General features: G+C 35.6%; 3 protein-coding genes across 4 annotated transcripts; 1 reads left to right on the top strand and 2 right to left on the bottom strand.

The window, feature by feature from the left end:
- Positions 1-218: 218 nt before the first annotated feature.
- On the bottom strand, positions 219-6,970 carry LOC113716730 (rhamnogalacturonan I rhamnosyltransferase 1). Of its 2 annotated transcripts, none has more exons than XM_072070547.1 (8): positions 5,938-6,970; positions 3,892-3,959; positions 3,722-3,810; positions 3,447-3,609; positions 3,001-3,290; positions 1,822-2,044; positions 1,133-1,290; positions 219-1,039 (listed from the first exon to the last, which is right to left on the bottom strand). In XM_072070547.1, exons 1-8 carry the CDS (start codon positions 6,215-6,217, stop codon positions 766-768), a joined length of 1,545 nt encoding a protein of 514 aa, XP_071926648.1. In that variant the 5' UTR covers positions 6,218-6,970; the 3' UTR covers positions 219-765. The 2 variants fall into 2 exon arrangements, with proteins under 2 accessions (XP_071926648.1, XP_027096941.1); XM_027241140.2 differs by having other exon boundaries at positions 1,822-2,026; positions 5,938-6,968.
- Positions 6,971-14,797: 7,827 nt separating this feature from the next.
- Positions 14,798-18,181, top strand: LOC113715600 (transmembrane emp24 domain-containing protein p24delta9). The gene is made up of 4 exons (XM_027239841.2): positions 14,798-15,324; positions 15,741-15,950; positions 17,679-17,755; positions 17,879-18,181. Exons 1-4 carry the CDS (start codon positions 15,100-15,102, stop codon positions 18,021-18,023), a joined length of 657 nt encoding a protein of 218 aa, XP_027095642.1. The 5' UTR covers positions 14,798-15,099; the 3' UTR covers positions 18,024-18,181.
- A 103-nt stretch (positions 18,182-18,284) lies between these two features.
- On the bottom strand, positions 18,285-20,698 carry LOC140016734 (serine/threonine-protein kinase VIK-like). The gene is made up of 7 exons (XM_072070383.1): positions 20,542-20,698; positions 20,380-20,459; positions 19,655-19,714; positions 19,372-19,493; positions 19,205-19,290; positions 18,998-19,113; positions 18,285-18,855 (listed from the first exon to the last, which is right to left on the bottom strand). Exons 1-7 carry the CDS (start codon positions 20,566-20,568, stop codon positions 18,729-18,731), a joined length of 618 nt encoding a protein of 205 aa, XP_071926484.1. The 5' UTR covers positions 20,569-20,698; the 3' UTR covers positions 18,285-18,728.
- Between the last annotated feature and the right edge of the window lie 785 nt (positions 20,699-21,483).

Genomic DNA, 21,483 nt, shown 5'->3' with positions numbered 1-21,483 from the left:
ACAATCCAATGGAGAAAAAGGAACTTTGATACATCAAGGCTGGGTTAATCAAAGAGAACGCTTAACGGACCTGTTCTTTATTGCCTCTAACGTTACAGTACATATATAGATTTCAGATTCATATCATTTAACCTCCGTAATTGATTGTTGTGGAAAGGAATTTGTTAACATCAAAATAAGTGGAAGATTAAGTTATCTCAATGCATCAAGAAAGACACTAACTCAAAAACCTCAGAAGCCACTCAAATTTGCTCATATTGGGAATTTTACAGTGGTATTGGAGTAGTTATTGATTACAACCATCTAAGAGGCCTTCACTGCCTCGATTTTACCATCTTATCTGATCAGACAAGTGCCGAAAATGGCACCTGTTGACTAATCAATAGTAACACATGAATAATTAGCTTTCAGCTGGCAGCTCTTATGCTAAAACAATGAAAGATCCCATGAATAACCATCAGAAAAAACCAATTACATATGAACAAAAAGAATGATTAAAATTAAAATCCAAGTGGAACTTCTAAACCTTCCTTTTCATTTCTATGTATTTTCTGCTGCTTCTTACAAAGCTCCCCATGTATGAACACACCGCTCTGATGCCCATGACAAGTCTGACATTTTTCTTGATTTTTGAAAGATTTTCGATGGATGAATGCTAATGATCCCAAGCCTTTGCTAACTGAAACACCATGATTTCTTCACACGGTGTCTAGCAAGGACCCTTGGAATTGAATCACAAATTGAGGCTTGGTTTGGCGGCACATGTTATCGGACTACAGTTGAATTCCGAGGGCCTAATAAGTCATCACAACTTGTTCCCTCGCACAGGCATTCTTGCGGATTTGCATAGAAATAATCTTCTTCTTTCGGTTTATCAACAAGAACTCTACGACGTGCAGGCTGTCCCATTCTGCTCTCATGTGCCAACCGCACAGCAACAGAAAACTCATCCCATGAGATCGTCCCATTCTGATGCAAATCCAATAGTGCTACAAGTCTTTTCCGGTCCAATTGGATGGTTCTTTTGAAACCCAGATACCTGCCAAAAATGTAATCAGGGACTTTCACAGTGCTAAGAGCTCTGATACACCAAAATGGCTTCCAGAACACTTATAATTTGTAAAACATATACCTTCGATGACCTTCCACGACTCTTGCCATGTTTCCATCATAGGTGGGAACAAATGTATTACTGGCCACTGAAACAATGAAATCAAGGGCAGCCATTTGAGATGAATGATTCTGAAACTGTCGCAGATCTTCAGGATCTAACAGCATCTCCTTTTTCACCTGAAATTGAAATAGCAACGGAATTCAAGGAAATAACATTAAGGTATTTTTATAGGACCATTAAGTCATTTTAACATTAAGTCATTTTATATAGTACATGCACCAATCCAAACATTAAGCTATTTTTATAGGACCATTCTACATACGTTATTCAAAGGATCAAGTGGAACCGTCCAGTCACTGATTAAGTATACATTCTGGGATGGAAAATTAAAAGCTGGGCAGTAACAGTGATGAGATTTGTACATCAATTGTTTCCCAACTATTTGGAATTTTTAGTTTGGTTATGTAGATGCACTCCGAATGGACAAACAATCTACTTGCGTAGATTTTACCCATTAGCTACCAGCCCCCAAGATCCAAAAAAAGGTTGGAAAAATTACCACGCTGAGCCCACTTCTTAATTATTACTTGAAGTTTTCTAGTGACACTCCATCATTTAATAAGCTTTCAGGAGAAACAGAATTTAGCACGCCCAATATTCACTGCACAACATGTTAGTGAAAGATGATCTTGTCTGCAATCACTTACAATCCTGGGAAATGCAGTTCTTAGTGCGGCAAGTCTCCTTGCACTGCCATATATTTCACCAGATGCAATATATATCTGTGTGTCTCTGTCAAAACCCAATGCTTTCAAAATCAATGATGTCTCCTCCGGGGTAAGAGGGCATAAGCCCTCAGATCTTTTTACATCAGATATTATCTCTCTCTCTTTCCACCAAGGAAATGCATACCTGAAACCACAGTACAGCCTAGAAATTCCATAAACCTGAAAATCATATTCGACGTATATTTGTGAAAACATGATGATGTAATAGTTCTCTAACAAGGAATTATGGACCAAAAAATTAATACTCCACAAATCTCTGTCTCTTCTAACTTTATCATACTTCACACTTTGTTTGAACATCATATAACCACAAAGTAGTCTTCTAAGAGACCTGGCATAAAAAGACCCCATCTTTGCAAGGGAAGCATGGGACTAATTGCAGTCAACCCACCTCCCTTGGTCCAAAACTCGGATCTGACAAAGTGATGTCAATGGGAAATTTAAAAAAGAAAAGAATTGTGTGAAAAAATGCGATCATAGGTCTACTTGACCATCAATCTATGTTTCCAGGATAGCAATAATAGATAACAGACAAAGTGACAGGGTAAACCAAAAGCCTGGTGTAGTTCTACTCACCCATCAATCTACATCTTCCAGGATAGCAATAATAGAAAACAGACAAGGTGACAGGGTGAACCAAGAGCCTACTTAGGTTCAGAACTTTTGTTTTGGGGGAGGGGACGAGGGGAGGGGAGAGGGGAGGGAGTACACCATGTCTTTTAATCATGCATGAAATAGCAATCGCTTTAGTCATTGCAACCGCCAATTATGTAGAAATCCATGAAATTAATCTGGAATAAGCACCCATGTCACTCGTCTCTCAAGCACAAAGCTTGAGAGATAACCTAGTGGATCTTTTCCTAAGAAATCAGTATTCATGTTTCTGGCCAAAAGACCTGATATAGATACATGTGTCTGCTACTGAGCAACAAGAATCTTATTTCGCCCATTAACTAAACAGAATATCCAGCATTGGATGATTGTGTCTGTATCATGTTAATGTAGTCAATGAGAATAAAATCTGCCATTTTTTTATGCTGAGAAAAATTCCAGCGACATATTTATCCAAATAATGCATCAAATTCAACAAGCAATTACCTCAACCGTTTAAGCTCCTCAGCTTCCTCCTCAGTGCATCCATGGGTACAACCGGAGAAAGCCAACATGTCCATCTCATATCTTAAGTGCAATGCCATGAACGGTCCACTTTCTTGCAGAATGCGCACCAACTTTCGACCCAAAGCCTCAATCTCAGGGGTGAACTTAAGTGCTTGGAAATTGACACGACATCTGAGTCTTTGAAGCTCAACAGGAAGTCCATTGTTTGCGAGTCGAGTGTCTGTTCTGTTGAAGTGTATCACCTTGTACTTGGCAGATAAGGGTAAGATCTGCATGTTCAAATGAAAGCACCAAGTTTGATCATGGGTTCTTCTATAGAAGTATAAGAAGCATATTTAGGTGTCTGTCTACCTTTGTGAAAAGAAATGTCATCCAGATTATGTAAATGATAAAGATATATTTGTAACAATACAAAGTAAACAAACCTGTTCCAAGTAGTACTTATCATTTGACCAGCTAACAGGAGGCATTTGTAGAATTTGGTACCCAAGTTTCCTTCCAAACCTTTTAGGCAATCTCTTAATAATCCGAACTTCATCTCGTAATGAGTCAATGAAGTGTCTTGCGTTAAAAATGTCATCAAAATCACTGCAAGTTATACACCATAGAAATTTCTATAACAGAAAGAAATGGAGGTATAGAGATCCAAATGCTTCTGAATTACTACAAGTTAACCACTTCTGGATAAAATCTGAAGTACCTAGGATCAGCCCAGAATGATTTCTTATCAAGCTCTGGAATAATCAAAGTGAGATTTAAAAGCCGAGCAACTGTTACCATGTCACAGATCTAGCATTCCAAATTGACTAAGTCAGTAACTAGACAATAAGAAGACCACTGCAACAGAAACCATAGGAGTTCCATACATACCGCAGCGCGCATTTGATTCAAGCCGCCATTGCAAGACACTTTAAGAAAACCATTACTTGTATAATTTCCTGCAAAAACACACATTCCTCTCTCAGTATGTGCAAAACTTATTTGCAAAGACTGACAGACATCATTTGCTCATTAATGGTCAAAAGGTAATTACTTTTGTCTATACGCAGCAACATGGACAATAAACATAAAACTGCATGTGCCACTAGTGTATTTATAGGTTTACTACTTAACAGTGGTTTATAATCCCTGTGACAGCAATCCAATATGTTTCATTACATTAACAGTGGCTGGATATGTGACTTTATTATCCCCATGGTACTCATTGAAAGAAACACTTGGTACTTTGTTTTCCTCACGGACACTCAAACTCCACATCATGTTAGACTACCATTACCTATCATATATATCTCCGCTTGAGAAATCAATTACTTACTTGTCTAACAAATGACCAAATATTCAGACCAAATTTGAAAAGTCAAGTCTACTATTTCTTTTACACTTAGTCTTTACCACACCAAAGGTGTAAGAACTTTTTACTACATAAGCACGTTTAGATGAATGTTACATAAATTACATCTGAATGTCAAACAAAATTTTTCTGCACATTGCATCGTAGGAAAGACAAATCCTTTATTTCAAGCTTATCATGCAAAGTAATTACACGTATTACTTTGTATGAACTCAAATTGAGTATGTTCTTGCTCTCAAATATATATATATATATATATACACACACACACACATATATCATCGATCAAGGTTCCAAAAAATATACCATGTTGGAAGAACCTCAGCATCTTTAAACAATATATCGCCATGAGAGAGGGTGAGAGAGAGAGAGAGAGAGAGAGAGAAGAGAGCAGCTTTTTCAGAGGTAGTTTACATTACAACCAGAAGGTTAAAAGAATGCATATAAGAATAGCTTTCAGAGTTTTTTCTTAAGGGAAGGGGAGTATGATTAGTGTGTCATTTGGAGGCCATTATGTACTATTTGTAGTATATCATCAGTACCTCTTCAATCTGGTTCCTTAAGTTGACCTAGCACTTTAGGTGAGTAATAAGATTAATTAAGCAAATGAAGGCAGAGAATCAAAGATGTGAACATTTAAAATTTCATTAGTACAAACTTAATGAAAATTCAAGCCAAGAAGCTTCTTTTTGCTTCTTTAAGCCAATTAAATGAAGATCAATGACCCAAATTCAGTTTATTATATAGTGTCTTAAAGAGTTAAACCAACTTTAAGAGATAACAACATTCCAAAGAAGCAAAAGGGATGTAGAAAATCTATTACAAGTAAAGGAGGCAAAAACAAGGCCAAAAGTTGGTGAAATAGCAAACAAGTTCAATTGCAGGCTACTGTAATAAGCACAAACTACAAAACTTGGAGTTGGCCTGTTTCGTTGCTAAAGTAAAGGCCATCTTTTCCATGCGTAAGGTGTGGATAGAAAGAAATGTACAACTAACAATAATTAGATATCCAGAAGAAAAAACACAGCACCTTTTATATATTTAGAGCTTGCCATTTATTTGTCATTGTAAAGGCAAACTAATATTCATGCAGAAAAAACCAAACAGCCCATCTGTCCCTGAATTCAATAGAGATAAAATAATCAACTCTGTAATTCCGTGATTACACAATTACAACCACCTTTCTCCAATTTTCTACTTAAGTTTGTCAAATTTGACGGATTCCTACCACTGCTAGGTTATGTCTAATACTGTGTACAGATAAACATTTTCAATGAATCAAGCATCAATCATCCACATTGAAGTTAATATCTGACATCTAGTCACTCACTACTTTATGCATATCCAAACAGTAACAGAAACCTATTCCACAGAAACTCTATATGAATTTCCACGCCGTCCAGCAGATCTCACATCACCGACAAAGAGCTAAGACCACAAATACCGATCACATTATCCCAAAATGATGTAAAAACCACAAATATGCTATCAAACTCGCAATCTAAAATGCACATCCACCATAAAACAACCACTGGAAATGAATTTGGAGCTTTCAAGAAACTCACTGGCAGGCAAAAGAATGGGAGGAGATGGCACAGCATCTTCAACACGAAAGGACAATGTAGACGCTCCACTGAACCGGCTTGACAGTCCAGTTAGTAAACGGGGATGCCACAGCTCGCCGACAGCCACCAGCTGAACCAAACAGGTCCATATCAAAATGCTTGAGCATACCCTTATAAACCAGACCTGTAACCTTGTTCTCTGGATTACTTGGCCCCCTTGTAAACTTCCCTTTTCTTTTTCGAGCCTTGCCTGTCCCAAACTCTCTGATCTAACCTCCATTTTCTTTAACCTTGCTCATCATTGAAGCCTATCCTTCATCTCAAAAATCAGCATATAAAAAAATAAAAAGTTGCAGTCTTTTCTCAAATTCATGCAACCCGTTTTTAAAGATCTTAAATTGATGATGCTCAATTGGAGCAAATGCCAGAATGTAACTGAAATTTAGGACACTGCCCAGTTAAAAATTTTCAAAACTTGAGAAAACCCAATTGATGAAAATGCACCAGCATCTAATTAAAAAAATCCAAATTTTGAACAGCGTCCCTCCTTCCCAAGAAATCCCAATTGGCAAAAACAGACAAATTTAATTTAGATACAAAGTTTATATTAGATAAATTATGCAATCCCAGATTGGGAAAAAAGCACAAAAACGATTTCCACAAAATAAAAATCCAAACATGAGGAGGAAATGAGAAGAGCAAAACCGACGGTGGATTCACGAGGTAAGATGTAGAGAAATTGAATATGGTCGGAATCCCTTCAATGAAAATTCTATGTGATTTTCCTTTGCGAAAAAAACAATTCTTATTTCTCTCTTTTGTTTCTTTTGGAGTGGAAAATAAAATATGAGAAGTGTCTGGGCAGTGGCCCTGTGTGAAATGATCAGTTGAAAAATGTATCTGAAAGAGAGGGGGAAGATGATCTCGCAGTGCCAAGGAGACAAAACTATATTATTTTGGAATATTTTTCCATCATTTCTAATATGTACTATTATGTTTACCAAATACCAACCCAAAAAAAAAAAAAAAAAAAAAACTAGTACTAGTAATGAGATGTTATGAATATTTTAACATCCAAATATGGGAAGTTAGATCTGCAGGTTGAGAGAGACTTGTGCTTTTAATTAAACTTGTTTTTATCGTCAATATCTATAAAGCATACTGTATTAAAAAAGAAGTTTTGTTTTTGGGATGACACGTGACTAGGAGTTAACTCATAGCACCAATAAGCAAGAGAAAAAAGAAATGAAGAGTTACTACTCTAATAGCAGACCTCAATTAATGAAGAGTTACTAATTTTGGAAGGAGTAAGTAACATCTTCCAAAGTGTTTCTAATTCTCTGGATTTCCATTGATCTGTAGACCAGACCAGGCGGAGTTTGGAAACTTGTGGCAGGAGCTAATAAATTATTTTTTTTTTTTTTTTACAGTGTAAAAGCGTTGAGAGAATATTTATAGGATACAGTGCCAATTAGTATCAAAGATTTAAAATCGAAAAGTGTAAAAATCGATATACTTCCCAAAGGTGAATATACTACTACTACTAATTGGTATGGCATCCCCTCATATTACAACTACAAGACAGGTGCTGATTAATCTCATGCTCTATCAAATGAACTAACCATTTCAGTTTTTAGAAAGAGGGTGGTGTGGTGGTCGTTTTGATCTGCGTAAAGTGATAAAGATTTGGGTGAAACTATCTGTTCCTTGTTTCCTGTATGTTTCACTTAAAGTGAGGAAAAGTGGATAAATCTTTGGTTTAGACCCATGGTGGCTTCTGCAAAATTTGCATCCATGATATACCCTCCCTTAGCTTAACTGGCAATACCTTTGACCAAAACCGCCTGAATGGCGAGCTTGAATCTGAGATGAACTACTAACAATCAGATTCCCTAAAAAAATCTACTGTATCAGATGGGATTTTCACTTTTAACGGCAGAATCCACTTGCATGTGTCTGTGTTGGTTCAGGTTGGCAGAATTTTTCTCAACGAAAAAAATGCAGGTTTGGTACCCAGACTTTGATACACAAGCGATTTTAATCTCCAAATTTTGGACAAAAACAAATCTGGTATCCAATGTTTCAATTATTGAGCATATTTAGTACTCGTGATGAATTTTTTCCAAATTACTACCAAAAAAAAGTTACTTGATAGTCATATGTCCGGCGACTATTGTATAAAAAAATGTCAAAAAATGTAGAATTTTCTTCTGACATTAAATGTCACGTAAAATATCTTTTTGACATTAAGTACTAGTTTATAATGACTAGTAATATTTTATCAAGTAAAATATCCCTCGCACACTAAGTACTAAGTTTAAGAACTAATAATTTTATCAAAAGACCATTTTACATTTTTTGGCAATTTTTTATTCATAATTGCTAGACATGTGACTATCACATTATTCTTTCAAGTAACAATTTGAAAGAAAAAAAAAATCGTCAAGAGTACTAAACGTGCTCAAAAGTTAAAAGTTTGGGTACCATATTTGTTTTCGTCCAAAGTTTGGGACATTTTAGTTTGAGCATTTTTCTCTTTTCCCAATCATGACGGTTACCCCATTGTTTCTCCCACCCCATCTACAGATTCCCTTGTTTTCTTTTTTGCAGGCAAATCTTCCTCCAGTTCCACGATGCATCAAAACGAGAGAGTGGATTACACTTACACTTACAGTCGTGATCCTTATCGACGAGTTCTTTTTAACTTCTCATACACATCTCATACATATCATATGGCAGTTGTTTTTGCCGTGTTAATTCAACACACGATATTAACGCAGTGCACGTACTTTTTTGGAGGACATGAAAGGCTGGTTTCTAGCTCCCGCTGATCAAACTTCCCTTCGACGAAAAGTTAGCTTTGTTTTGTACCGAGGACACACTATAATAATAATGATGATGAATATTGAGGAGATGAATATTATTAGTAGTATCCTATTTCCAGTGCAAAGGTATGATAGAGATCGTGATGGTGAGCGAAGAAGGGGTACCAAATACTCTTAATCCCAATCATGATATACCCACAATTTCCCACAGGAGATTTTTCAAGTCAAGATGGATGTAAAATGGCCAACCTTTGTTTGGTGGAAAAATTTGGGATGTTGTGGGTTGAGTTAATTATGGTCCATATGGACCACCCCACCAAGTAGTTTAGCGGCAGAAAACTTGCAATGAAGCCTCTATTTAGTTGTCATTTTGTCGTGCTTTCAAGTTATCAATTTTAGTAGATCTTACCCAACCTAGGATAGCCTATGCACTCTTCACTCAACAAAACCCCCCTTTTTGAACTTTTATGTTGCAAAAACTTTAGGACTAAGAGAAGACTTATCCACTTAAACCTGAAAAAGAATTGAATTTGCACATTCAGCTTACATTTGATTTTACTTGTAGAGTGAAAATGTGCTATTGTGCACGTAAACTTTTTGGCCCTCGTAATCCTTCAGAAATGGTAGTAATTTATAGTTTGTCAAAACAGACTAGTAATACTTTCTAAGATGCACCTTGCAAGCTAACTTTTTTTTTTTTTTTTTTGATTGTTGCAAGCTAGCTTCAAAGCATGGATCTTGTGCCTTTCAATACATACTTCCAATACTGTTTGGAAGAGTCTCCATGTCTGGCCTATGTTTTCAGAACCGGACCGGATAGCGACTCGGCCAAGGTCAGGGGTCAGGGGTCAATGGGTTCGACCGGGGGTCGATAGGGGTCGAACCGGATGACGTCATAAATAAAAATTATTTAAAAATTAAAATATTATATATATCATATCTAATAATATATTGATATTAATAAAGGTATATTCATATATATTTGATATTTCAAATATATTTAACAAGAAAATACAAAGAAATTAGAACAATCAAGTAGCAATTTATATTATTTAATAAATATTAACAAGTTTAGAATTAAAATTATGAATTTAATTGAAAAATAACATCAAATTGTAGGACAATATTTATAAAGTATCAAATATTTGAGGTATACGAATAAGTTTTAACAATTTAGGGGGTCAAAACATAATATTATAAAGTTTGAATTTTTTTTTTTAAAAAATTACTGTTAAACCGGAAAAACCGGTTTTTTCCCGGTCAAACCCGGATTTTGACCGGCTTTGACCGGGTTTTAAAATTCCCGGTTTTCTAAGTTGACTCGGACCGGCTACCTGGCCGGTTCCCGGTTCGACCGGCCGGTCCGGTCCGAGTTTGAAAACAGAGTGTCTGGCCAGCCTGGGGCGGGTGCACGTGATCGGTGTGCGATCTGTGTCATTCTCCCCTATTTGAATAAGACATTGTCCCTAATGCCTTAACTAGGTTCAAACGTCCGAATAAACTCCCCAAATTCTACTACTTTTCGACCAGCTCCCAACTAATCTCGAATTCCCGTAGCTCACACCATCGCACCAAGTGCTTCTTTGATGGTGCGTGATTCTTGTGCCAAATAATATGATCGGCCACGATCTCCTAGACAATCTTGTCGTACTTATCCCTTATACCCGCAAGTGCCCTCGTTGACATGCTCCTTGATGGATTGTGCAAGTCTTGATAGAACGGTTTGAGTAGATTGACATGAAAGACCAGATGGAGTTGGGATAATGTTTCGGACAACTCCACCTTATAGGTTATGTTTCTCACTCTTTTTAGTTCAGTAAACGATTCCTCGTATCATCGCATGAGATCCTTGTGCACCCCACGAATACGTTCGTGTTGATAGAGTTTTACCAATATTTGGTTCCCCTCTTTGAACTCGTGGAACATGTGCTTATGATTGGTCCATTTTTTCATCCGTTGCTAGGCCTTCTCTAAGTATAGTTTGGTTGTGTCCGCTCATTCTTGCCAATTCTTGGCAAATCAATAGAGGGGAAGACTAGCACCCTTGTAGCCATTAACAATATCTTTCGCGGTTATTGGCTGAAATTCAAGTACGATCCCAAACGAGCTTTTGCTAGTGCTCTCGTTTCTTTGCAAATTGAAATAAAATTGGGCAACGCCAAGTAATTTTGTCCAATCTGCTTGATTCACTATCAAATAGTGCCAAAGGTAGACCTCTAGTACATTATTCACACATTTTGTGTGCCCATCCATTTGCAGGTGCATTGTCGTTGACATATTGAGCCCTGAATCAAGAAAACGAAATAACTCTGTCCAGAACTTATCCATGAACCGTGAGTTTCAGTCACTTCCAATCGTTGTTGATCATATTTGACGATATGACCCATAAAAAGTTTGGCCGTCACTTCTACTATGCATTCTTTTGGGGTTGGGATGAAAGTAGTATATTTGGATAACCAATCCACTAAAAATAGTAAGCTCACCTCAACATATTCTAGTTTTTGGACAAGCTTCTATCTTTTCTCTAGGGTTGAAATATGTGATATGTTTGTTTTAATTACTTGAGAAAGATCTGTCACCAGTTTCAATGCCGAGGGTTCACTTTTGAATTTTTCTAAAGATTAGGAATATCTGTAAATATTATGAAAGAAATAATAAATTTGATTTCCAGATAACTAATAAATTAATGAAGGTGAGAATTGTTCCAAATATCGAGGCCAATCCTTGTCCAAGCTATATATATGCTAGGTTCTGCCATTAGTGATGACAAAATAGAAAAATAAGATTTGTCATTTAACTTTAGAAATTGACAAATACCATAGTACAATTCAAAGTTGTATAAGTCGACTTACCGTAGGATGATGGCATTAAGTGCCTTCTTTGAGTTGCAATCATAATAAACTCCCTCCATTTCACTTTGATAATATTGTTTTCCTTTCTCGTCTGTCCCAAATTGTAGTCCACTTTCCAATTGAAGAATGTAGTTATCTTTCAATTTATCTAAAATACCCTTATTCAATGTAGGTTGTTATTAGTATAAACTACTTTATTTAATATAGATTGTTAACCTACCCCATTTAATACATTTAAATTTAATGTGAAATAATGTAAAATGAGGATTGATTATTTCTTGACTTATCAATTTAAGTTCCCATAAAATCATCAATTCAAGTTTTCGTGAATAATTAATATAAAGTTGTACTCTATTTAATATTTGGGTATTTTAGAAAAATAGCAACATAAATTTATTTTTTTAACAAAGTTAACTACTTTTTCTTAAACTGCGTGAAAGAAAAACTAGAACTATCAAAATGGGAGAGACAGAGTACAATGACTCTACTAATACAATAATTGTGTATGCTAACACAATAAATATACAAAAAAAATGATGTATACACATACTTAAGAAACGAGAATGTTCTTTCACCTGTTTAAGGGATTATCATATTCAAGTCCAAAACAACAAATATAGAAAAAAAAAGTCAGCCATAGCAGAATTAATACTGTATAGTTAAGGATAAAAAACGAAAAAATCCCATGTGGTAAACGTAATACACAGAAAAATTTTTCGTAGTTTCAAAACATACAACATGACACATCATGTTTTGAACTAAATTGTAAAGATGACGGAATCCGTTAAACTTAACGGAAATGACTTATTGGAATCTAAGAAAAAAATTTTATACCTAATTTTTAACAAATATATCTATTCTACTCCTTAACTCTCAATTCTCTCTATCTAGAGAATAAAACAAATGATTTTTTTGGGCCGTCTTTTGCTTAAATATATCAGGATATTTTGGTCATTTCGTCCATTTCCGTTAAATTTAACGGATTCCGTCACCTTTACAATTTAATTTAAAGTATAGGATGTCGTGTTGTATGTTTTAAAACCACGGGAGGTTTCTCTGTATATTAGGTTTATCATGGGGATTTTTTTATTTTTTACCGTATAGTTAATTATATTTGCAACTGCTGAGAGTCTACACACCCCTCAAGTCCTCAACCGACATAATTAATGATTTAACAATAATATTAATTGGGCAAAGGGCTCTTTGATGCGTCAAACTTTCATTTCTTTGTTACCATTTCTTGATCAGAAGATTTCGACACTAAAGTAGCTGTCATCCCTAGTTATGTATGGGACATTTTCTATAGAAAGTTTTATATAAGTGGAATGTTTTCCTTAGTTTCAACTCTGTGGCCCAAAGAATTTGCAGCATCTGGCTTTCAAAGATAGAGATTGACCATTTTAGAAAGAACGAAACTGTTGAAATTTTTATTCTTGTTAAATAAACACGTACAAAAATAAATTAATTCTATGATTTTGGACTTATCAATGACGTTGTGTTAGAAACTATTTTTCGGCTACAAGCTAAAGTATTTTTTTTTTTTTGGAGCAGCTAAAAGCTAAAGTAAACTGTTTTCATCCTTAAAAATTGTTATCCTTTCAAGCATTAGAGAATTGTACAAAGATTTGAATTTGATAGGGTAATTACAATTTTTTTTTCTACTTTTTCTCTAGTCTTATCCCTACTCTTCCAAAGAAAAAGGAGAAATTATTTTATTAATCTAACACTGACAAATAGATAGCTGGGAAAATAAGCCTCCCCATCTTGGAGATGAGAGAAAGAAAGGTAAGCCTTTTACCTTCTGCTTATTCGTTATTCTTTTGTCAACAAAATTTTTATTATCTTTTTGGTCAATAAAACAAGTACTAGAATTTTTAAATGAATTTTTTATAGTCTATACATCTCTCTTTTTTCCTATAGCCTATGCATCTCTTGAACAAGAGGAGAGTAAACAGGGATCGCATTTTGACATTTCTTTAGACATATTAACTAATAGACTAATACTGCTATTGCAACCATAATAATCAGCAAATGTCTAAATTTTATTTGCGCCTGCAAACTTGAAAAGTTCAGTAGATATATCACACTGGCGGAGGTGGCATTTGGTTTTGAGTTGAGGTCAGTCGATCTTCATATTCGAGGAAGCAACTATAAATACATGGATTTGGGCTGAATTTGCAGTTGACGTTTCCCCCATGGTATAAGCATTTATCTTGTTCACTCTTATGAATAAGAACATGAAATTAAATTAAAAAAATAAAAAAAAAAAAAGGCTGCAGACTCAATCGGTTTGGATATCTCATTATTTCAAATCATATTTCGCTTGTATCATAAATAGATTTTTTAACCAATTCTTTTATATTTTCAATATTTTTTTTTATTTCATAAATATCACATTACAAAAAGTGTTACAATAATTATTTCAAATAATACTCTATCTAAATCCTACTAATATGAGACTTTTTCTTTCAAGTGGCTTAATGTCTAGCTACGTACCACATGAATGTCACGTTTCTGTTTTATTTCTCTCTAAATCTTTCTTTATAAAAATGTTTGATGACAGGGGAAAAAGGTCGGGGTCCGAAGCGTTCCTTGTTTTAACCTCCCATCATTTTTGCCTCATGGTATTAGATTATTTGAGATATTTTTTTGAAAAATATAATATAACACTTTTACTTGTAAATAATCTACAATTCAAACAAACCCATAAGGAGAGAAAAGAGGTAACCATCAATTCAAGCCTTTGTTTGTCTGTTAATTAACTCTACTTAGACCATGTTTGATAACTCAATTCATCGTTTAAATTTAATGGATTCAGATATTAACATATTCAAACTGTTTGATAACAAAAAATTAAACATTTGAATTAATTAAATGGCACTAAATTTTCTAGACAAAACTTATTCATAAAATTAAGTGATAAACTATTCACTAATTATTGAATATAATATGCACTCAAATGTATTAAATTTAATATTAAATAATTCAATAACTTAATATATTTAAATTTTAGATTTCAAACTTCAGATTTCAATTGCATCAAACTCATCCTTATTCAGTCTTTCCTACTTTACTGCTTTTGTCTTTCGGGCATCAGTTCCGAATTTGGTCCACACTCTGCGCTTTCCCTCTTGTGGGATGTGGGCGAAGGTAATGTACCCGTTTTTACTATAAAACGAATCTACTTAACCCGTTTTTAAGATAAATCTGAGAACGAAAGAAATATCAAGTAAATGTTGAATTAAGGCCGAATCTGATCTTTGCTACAAGCCTTCACCAGCCCAGTTCCTGCCTTTCTCTGTCTATGCGATTTCTCCTCTTTCTCCAATCCTAATCAAAATTTTTCCTTTTTATTTTCAGCCCAATAATTTTCATCATCTTCGTCTTCATCGAGCCCCCCCACCACAATCACAAATCTTTCTCTTCCCAAATCCTGCTTTATCAACTGGAATCTGAATTGACCTTATTAGAATTGATCAAAAGATATGGAGCTTTGTAGTTATCCTCAAAGATTTAATTTTTGTATATTCCTATTAGTCCTGACTATTATCTCAACTCCGGTTCAATCAATCCGATTCGATCTGGATTCGGGTCATACTAAATGCATAGCTGAAGATATTCAGTCAAACGCCATGACCGTCGGCAAATATCATATTGTTAACCCAAATGAAGGCCAGCCCTTACCTGATTCTCATAAAGTCACCGTTAGGGTAATTTATCAAAGTCCTATTTTTTCTGGGTTTTATTTATTTTTGTCTGTTTCGGTTTAATTATGTGTTTCACATGCTTGTTTATATTTTTCAATATTTGCTGCATATATGTTTAAAGGCTTTAGGCTAGTTGGTTGATTAGTATAGCTGAATTTATTTTTTTCTTTGCTATTTTTTATGCGAAGAAAGCAAGGGATTTAGTGAATTTGATTGTTGTTTTATTCAGCATTTGTGTTTGGCTGGTTAAAGATTTGATTTTGATGGATTTTGATGGGTTACTGAACGAAGACTATGATGGGTTCTGTCCAAAGATTCCGTTGCCTCTAGTATTAAATATTGTGTTTAAGTGGACATCAAGGTCTTTTTTTTTTTGTTTTTAAATTTCTTTGATGTATTTTTCTGGTTGTTTGATACAGGTTACATCAGGTTATGGGAATAACTACCACTATGCGGACCATGTCAATACAGGGCAGTTTGCATTTCAGACTGCAGAGGCTGGGGATTACATGGCTTGCTTTTTTGCAGCTGATCACAAGCCTGCTGTTACGCTCACCGTTGATTTTGATTGGAAGTCTGGTGTCGCAGCGAAGGACTGGTCAAATGTTGCGAAGAAAGGTTCTGTTGAAGTAAGTATCAGATTTACAAAAGTGCTTTTTCTTTTGTATTGATAACATGAGTGGGGGATTTAATAGTCTTGAATTGTATTTGAGCCATGTTTCATGCCTAATGAAGTATTGTACTTGGATCATTCGCTTGGACTGTTTTTTGCCAGTGGCCATGATTTTTTTTCCTGAGGGAATTGAGGAAGCAAGCAGATGTTTTCCTAAGATTCTCCTTGGCTTGTGTTTGCTTTTGTGTTGGTAAATCTAGTGCATTTGTTACTGCAAGTTTCGAACACCTTTGTCGCACCTCATCATCAAGGAAAGTAACAGCTTACAAGTCCTTCAGTGGGAGAGTATAGCTTCCCTGTTGGAGGTGGCTTTTGTTTAAAAAAGTGGCGTCCATTTACGTATGGACTAGATAATGATGAATTTGAGAATAGCCTTTTCTGTTAAGATCTTTGATCATTGGCAAAGGAACAAAGCAGTAACTGGGTGTGGTAGACACAGAGACAGAGTTTTATGCATAAATGTTGGGTCAGTGTTGTAAACAACATTTATGCATAATCCCATTCCTTCCTGCTTCTTAAATCCCACTATCCTCTGCTAAAATAAAAGAAAATTTTAAAAAAAGTATTGTGAACACACAAAAGGTGTTCACTTTATTAATTATCCAATGGAGTCCCCTACTTTCAAAGAAGCATAATAGAAAAAATATTGTAAACTGGTTTCGTTTGCTAACAAATAAATGATTATCATGCAGTAATTTACATGAGGCTTTGTGTATCTTTAAGATACTGTAAATTTTTAAGGAGAGATGATTGAAAAGTGAATATTCCTCTTTTAGAAATAATTTTACTGTTCCAGTATTCTTTAACTTCCAAATGTTTTTGAACCGTGTTTTGATACATGCCAAGTAATCCCCCCTGACCTTCCATATAAACATAGAGGTGCACACCCATAAAGAATACCTCTCTTAAACCAACTCTTCTGAGCATTCTTCAATTTGTACCCCTGATTGATTTTCTTTGTGATGTCATACAAGGGCTCGTCTTTAATCTAGTCGCAAGCTGTTACCAGATTGAGAATGACATAAAGGCAAAGAAAAATATGCACCTTTACGTGCTGCAGTCGTGTCAATACTAGGGTAGTACTGTTCACTTGTGGAGTTTAACATTGATCATATTGGGTATATGGTGTGCCCAGAAATAAGTTCTTTAAGATATAATAGCTGGAATTAGCAGTACCTCGTATTTGAGGTATTTTTGTTTTCCCTGCCTGCCCTATCCTGTAAACGAGGAGTTTCGGTGTCTTTTTTTACATGGCACTTTCTAGGGATAAAATGCTTTTTAGATGTCGCGACTAACTTGGTGCAATTTTAAATTTTCTTTTGGATGAGAATATTGACTAGCGGTTCTGTATAGTCTGCGTTCATGATTTGATTGGTTATAATTTCTCTATCATCTGCAACTACTTTGATCGCTCTCTTTGCCCTTGCAATGGCCCCTGATGGGGACAACCTCTTTCATGACCTATGGCCCTAGTATGTCACTTGGTTAGCAATTAGAGAATTTTTTTTTTCTGTAGAGATTTTTAGGTTGTTTAAGTAGTGGTTTGAGAATTTTGGATGATTTGAAGATAATTTTGTTTGAAGAATATTGCATGTACTTGCATAGCAACACTTGTAAACAGAACTCACATGCTACTATGGATATTATGCATAATGATTTTCATTTTTCTTCCTTCCAATGCCAGTTAATGGAGTTAGAGCTGAAGAAAATGTTTGATACTGTTCAATCCATTCATGACGAGATGTTCTACCTGCGAGAAAGGTGGGTTTACATATTCTCATTAACGTCAATGTAAAATATTTCTCATAGTGGTGTGTTCATATCGTCATTATCTCTGCTCAAAAATGTTTTTATGTCCTGACAGTCATCTTATACTTGTTTCAGGGAAGAAGAGATGCAGGAGCTTAACAGATCTACCAACGCGAAGATGGGTTGGTTGAGTCTTCTCTCAATTGTTATTGCCTTGTCCGTTGGAGGATTGCAGTTATGGCATCTGAAGACGTTCTTTGAGAAGAAGAAGCTAATATAATGTTTTTTATAGGCGCTTTTTAGTTGCAAACTAAACTTGTTCGTGTACAATTTTGGACATGTTGAAAACAGGAACGCTATGAATTGATATGACGAGATGTTGGATCCTCAATAATCTTCAAAATACAGATGTTGCACGGGCAAATAGGGCCGTTTTCCTGTTTTTGTCTCGTGAATTACATCTTGTTGCTTATTTATGCAAGGCACCCATCGTCACGCGTCGCGATCAAGCATGTGTAAACTACATTACAAAACGACAACATAACAACAAAAATAACATTCAAACTATTTTTGCAGATTACATTACAATTCTGTTTTGCACAAGAGTTGAAAGAAAGGAGGGGGAGACAAGAACAATGCCTACATGCATGCTTTGATCATCTACAACCACAATTTATAACAAACACTGGCTTAAGAAATCAGACCAAAGTATAGCATACAAGATGTTACTTTCACCAAGCTAGCTTAGAATATTTCCAGACCAAGTTCAGATTTGCAACTATATTAATTCAGATATCTAGCGAAGATGTCCATCTCCCAAAACCAAAATCCACAGTATGGAAAAGAATTGGTGACAGCAGAACTCCTGAAACCTCGTTAAGTCCATTCACAACCCCTTCTGCGTGATTGCATGTGTGGGGTGAACTGGGAAGCTCGCTGATAAAATTTGTGATTTTCACATCCAATTATCTTTTAGGATAGGATGCTACGAAGTGAAGAGGTGCCAGTGATGATCCGTAGGCAGATTATCCTTAATTTTTTCCAGCCTCTTCAGAATTTCCAAGAAAGAGGGTCTCTGATTCATATCTGCTGCCCAGCATTGCTCAACCAACCTGAGCAAAGATAATACAACAGATATAAGGAACCAAAAGAAAAACAACGCCATCCAAATGCAGCATCCCTAATGCTAAAGAAACTTCATGATACACTAAAGTTAAAACATCCCCAACACCAAGAGTCGCAGAGTTTACTTACTCTCTCAATTCAGGAGTAAAGCCCTTTGACCTAAACATAGGTCTGTGTCCTTCTGCAACATACTTAGCAGCATCATACGGTTCATAATGTGAAAGTGGTGGGTCACCCTCAAGCATCTGCAACATTCGTCAAGCACACTACTCAATCTATTATAGATGCGTATGTTGCATGAGTATTTTTCTGGATAAGATAATGAACAGAAGTTACCTCATATAGTATCATAGCAAAGGAGAACACATCAACCTTCTTATCATACTTTCGGTGCTTGAATACTTCAGGAGCCATGTACCGATCTGTTTACACAAAAAAGAAATTAGATAATACTTTATCCATAGATGAACTTGTCACGTTGAGAGACTTAAAATGGTACTTACAACTTCCGGTCTCTCCAGTCATTTTGTACACATCATGTGAATTTTGAACCCTGATGAGTTTACTTAAGCCAAAGTCTCCAACTTTTAAATGGTCTGCACTAGAGTTCACAAGCAGAACATTCCTGAAAAGAAAATTCAGCAGGCAGCTCTTTGTGATTTAAATCGAAAAAGCCAAATGGAAAGATGGGCTTCAACGCAAGAGACACTTTGCAAGGTGCAGAAGCTCACTAATTGGCAAACAAAATATGTATATGTAAATATGAAACTAGATAAATAGAGTCACCTTGGCTTTAGATCTCTGTGAATCACGACATTTGGTTCATTGTGAAGATAAGCCATGCCTCTGCCCACATGATTTATAAAACGCATCAAAATATTACACAAAAAATTATTACACTGCCTGGTGTCAATCTGAGAATGCTTTTTTCTGACGATGATATCATAACGTTTGCATTGAACAAACTGAGAAACACAGAGAACTCACTACACCTCATTAGCTACTGACAGATAGCGCATTAATGTTCTTAAGAGTACAATAGGCTGTGCGTATCGTAACAAACACCCAAAGTATCTACATGTTAACTGCCAGACTACTTTGCTGCAGTGCTAGAAGGAATTCAATTGCAAACTGAACCCTATCCCCAACCTCACTCCATAACCAGAATAAGTTAAACTTCTTCTAAGTCCATAAGCAAATCAACTTCTCTACTTTTTCCAATCCAGCAAACATGACACATCCAGACATCCTTTTCTATTGCTTCTCAGCACAAGACTTCAATCCTAGACAAAGTTTGACGATAGAAAATAAATGTAAGGCTAATCTATAGTAGCTACTCAGTATTGCAAGAATAGTTTCAAATTCCTGGAAGCAAGATTTCCAATTAACAAGGCAAGCAGAGAATCCAACTTCCACAAGATCATCTACACATGAAAATGGGAATTTATAGCTACTTTAGTCTGAAGCTCTCCGCTGAAGGTAAAAAGAAAAGAACAACAAAGTTGAAATACCTGGCAATATCTAATGCAAAATTGACTGCTATTGACGGACTAAGTGCACCTTTTTCCTTCAGGTACTGGTGTAGATCTCCCTAGAGGAAAACATGACGCTGATAGTTAACCCCTTGATGTGGAAAAGTTCATCAATACAAGATGATGTACTCATTCACTTACCCCCCTTAAATATTCAGTAATGAGCATTAATGGCTTCCTTTCAGTAACAGCTCCAAGGAACTGAACTATATTTGGATGCCGAAGTTTTACTAGCAAGTTTACCTCATGCCTGAAATCCTGACTGCATCGAGAATAAAAAAAAAATAACTTTTAATATAGGCTGAAACAACCAAAGCATCAGCAGGTTTTGCTGTTACAGCTACTGTGAAACTAGAAATTATATAAATTGAGTTGATTGAAAAATACTTTTAAGTGATTCAGGATATTCAGAATTTCACCCAAAGGTGCCAACAAAAACTCTTTTAATGGGCCAAGAAAAAGCATGGTAACATCTGATAGAGTAAAATATCCCTCGCACACTAAGTACTAAGTTTAAGAACTAATAATTTTATCAAAAGACCATTTTACATTTTTTGGCAATTTTTTATTCATAATTGCTAGACATGTGACTATCACATTATTCTTTCAAGTAACAATTTGAAAGAAAAAAAAAATCGTCAAGAGTACTAAACGTGCTCAAAAGTTAAAAGTTTGGGTACCATATTTGTTTTCGTCCAAAGTTTGGGACATTTTAGTTTGAGCATTTTTCTCTTTTCCCAATCATGACGGTTACCCCATTGTTTCTCCCACCCCATCTACAGATTCCCTTGTTTTCTTTTTTGCAGGCAAATCTTCCTCCAGTTCCACGATGCATCAAAACGAGAGAGTGGATTACACTTACACTTACAGTCGTGATCCTTATCGACGAGTTCTTTTTAACTTCTCATACACATCTCATACATATCATATGGCAGTTGTTTTTGCCGTGTTAATTCAACACACGATATTAACGCAGTGCACGTACTTTTTTGGAGGACATGAAAGGCTGGTTTCTAGCTCCCGCTGATCAAACTTCCCTTCGACGAAAAGTTAGCTTTGTTTTGTACCGAGGACACACTATAA

Source organism: Coffea arabica, chromosome 11c, assembly GCF_036785885.1.
Source record: "Coffea arabica cultivar ET-39 chromosome 11c, Coffea Arabica ET-39 HiFi, whole genome shotgun sequence".
Lineage (NCBI taxonomy): Eukaryota > Viridiplantae > Streptophyta > Magnoliopsida > Gentianales > Rubiaceae > Coffea > Coffea arabica.
Note: the sequence above shows the minus strand (reverse complement) of the source record. Positions and strands in the feature narration are given on the sequence as shown.

Coding starts and splice junctions, on each gene's coding strand:
- LOC113716730 (XM_072070547.1), bottom strand. CDS start 6,217: ATGGAGGTTAGATCAGAGAGTTTGGGACAGGCAAGGCTCGAAAAAGAA. Junction 3,291..3,446: donor ATAAGTACTACTTGGAACAG/GTTTGTTTACTT, acceptor TTGAACATGCAG/ATCTTACCCTTATCTGCCAA. Junction 1,291..1,821: donor GAACTGCATTTCCCAGGATT/GTAAGTGATTGC, acceptor TTTCAATTTCAG/GTGAAAAAGGAGATGCTGTT.
- LOC113715600 (XM_027239841.2), top strand. CDS start 15,100: ATGGAGCTTTGTAGTTATCCTCAAAGATTTAATTTTTGTATATTCCTA. Junction 15,325..15,740: donor CTCATAAAGTCACCGTTAGG/GTAATTTATCAA, acceptor TGTTTGATACAG/GTTACATCAGGTTATGGGAA. Junction 15,951..17,678: donor CGAAGAAAGGTTCTGTTGAA/GTAAGTATCAGA, acceptor TTCCAATGCCAG/TTAATGGAGTTAGAGCTGAA.
- LOC140016734 (XM_072070383.1), bottom strand. CDS start 20,568: ATGCTCATTACTGAATATTTAAGGGGG. Junction 20,460..20,541: donor TTACTGAATATTTAAGGGGG/GTAAGTGAATGA, acceptor GTTTTCCTCTAG/GGAGATCTACACCAGTACCT. Junction 19,494..19,654: donor CACAGAGATCTAAAGCCAAG/GTGACTCTATTT, acceptor TTTTCTTTTCAG/GAATGTTCTGCTTGTGAACT.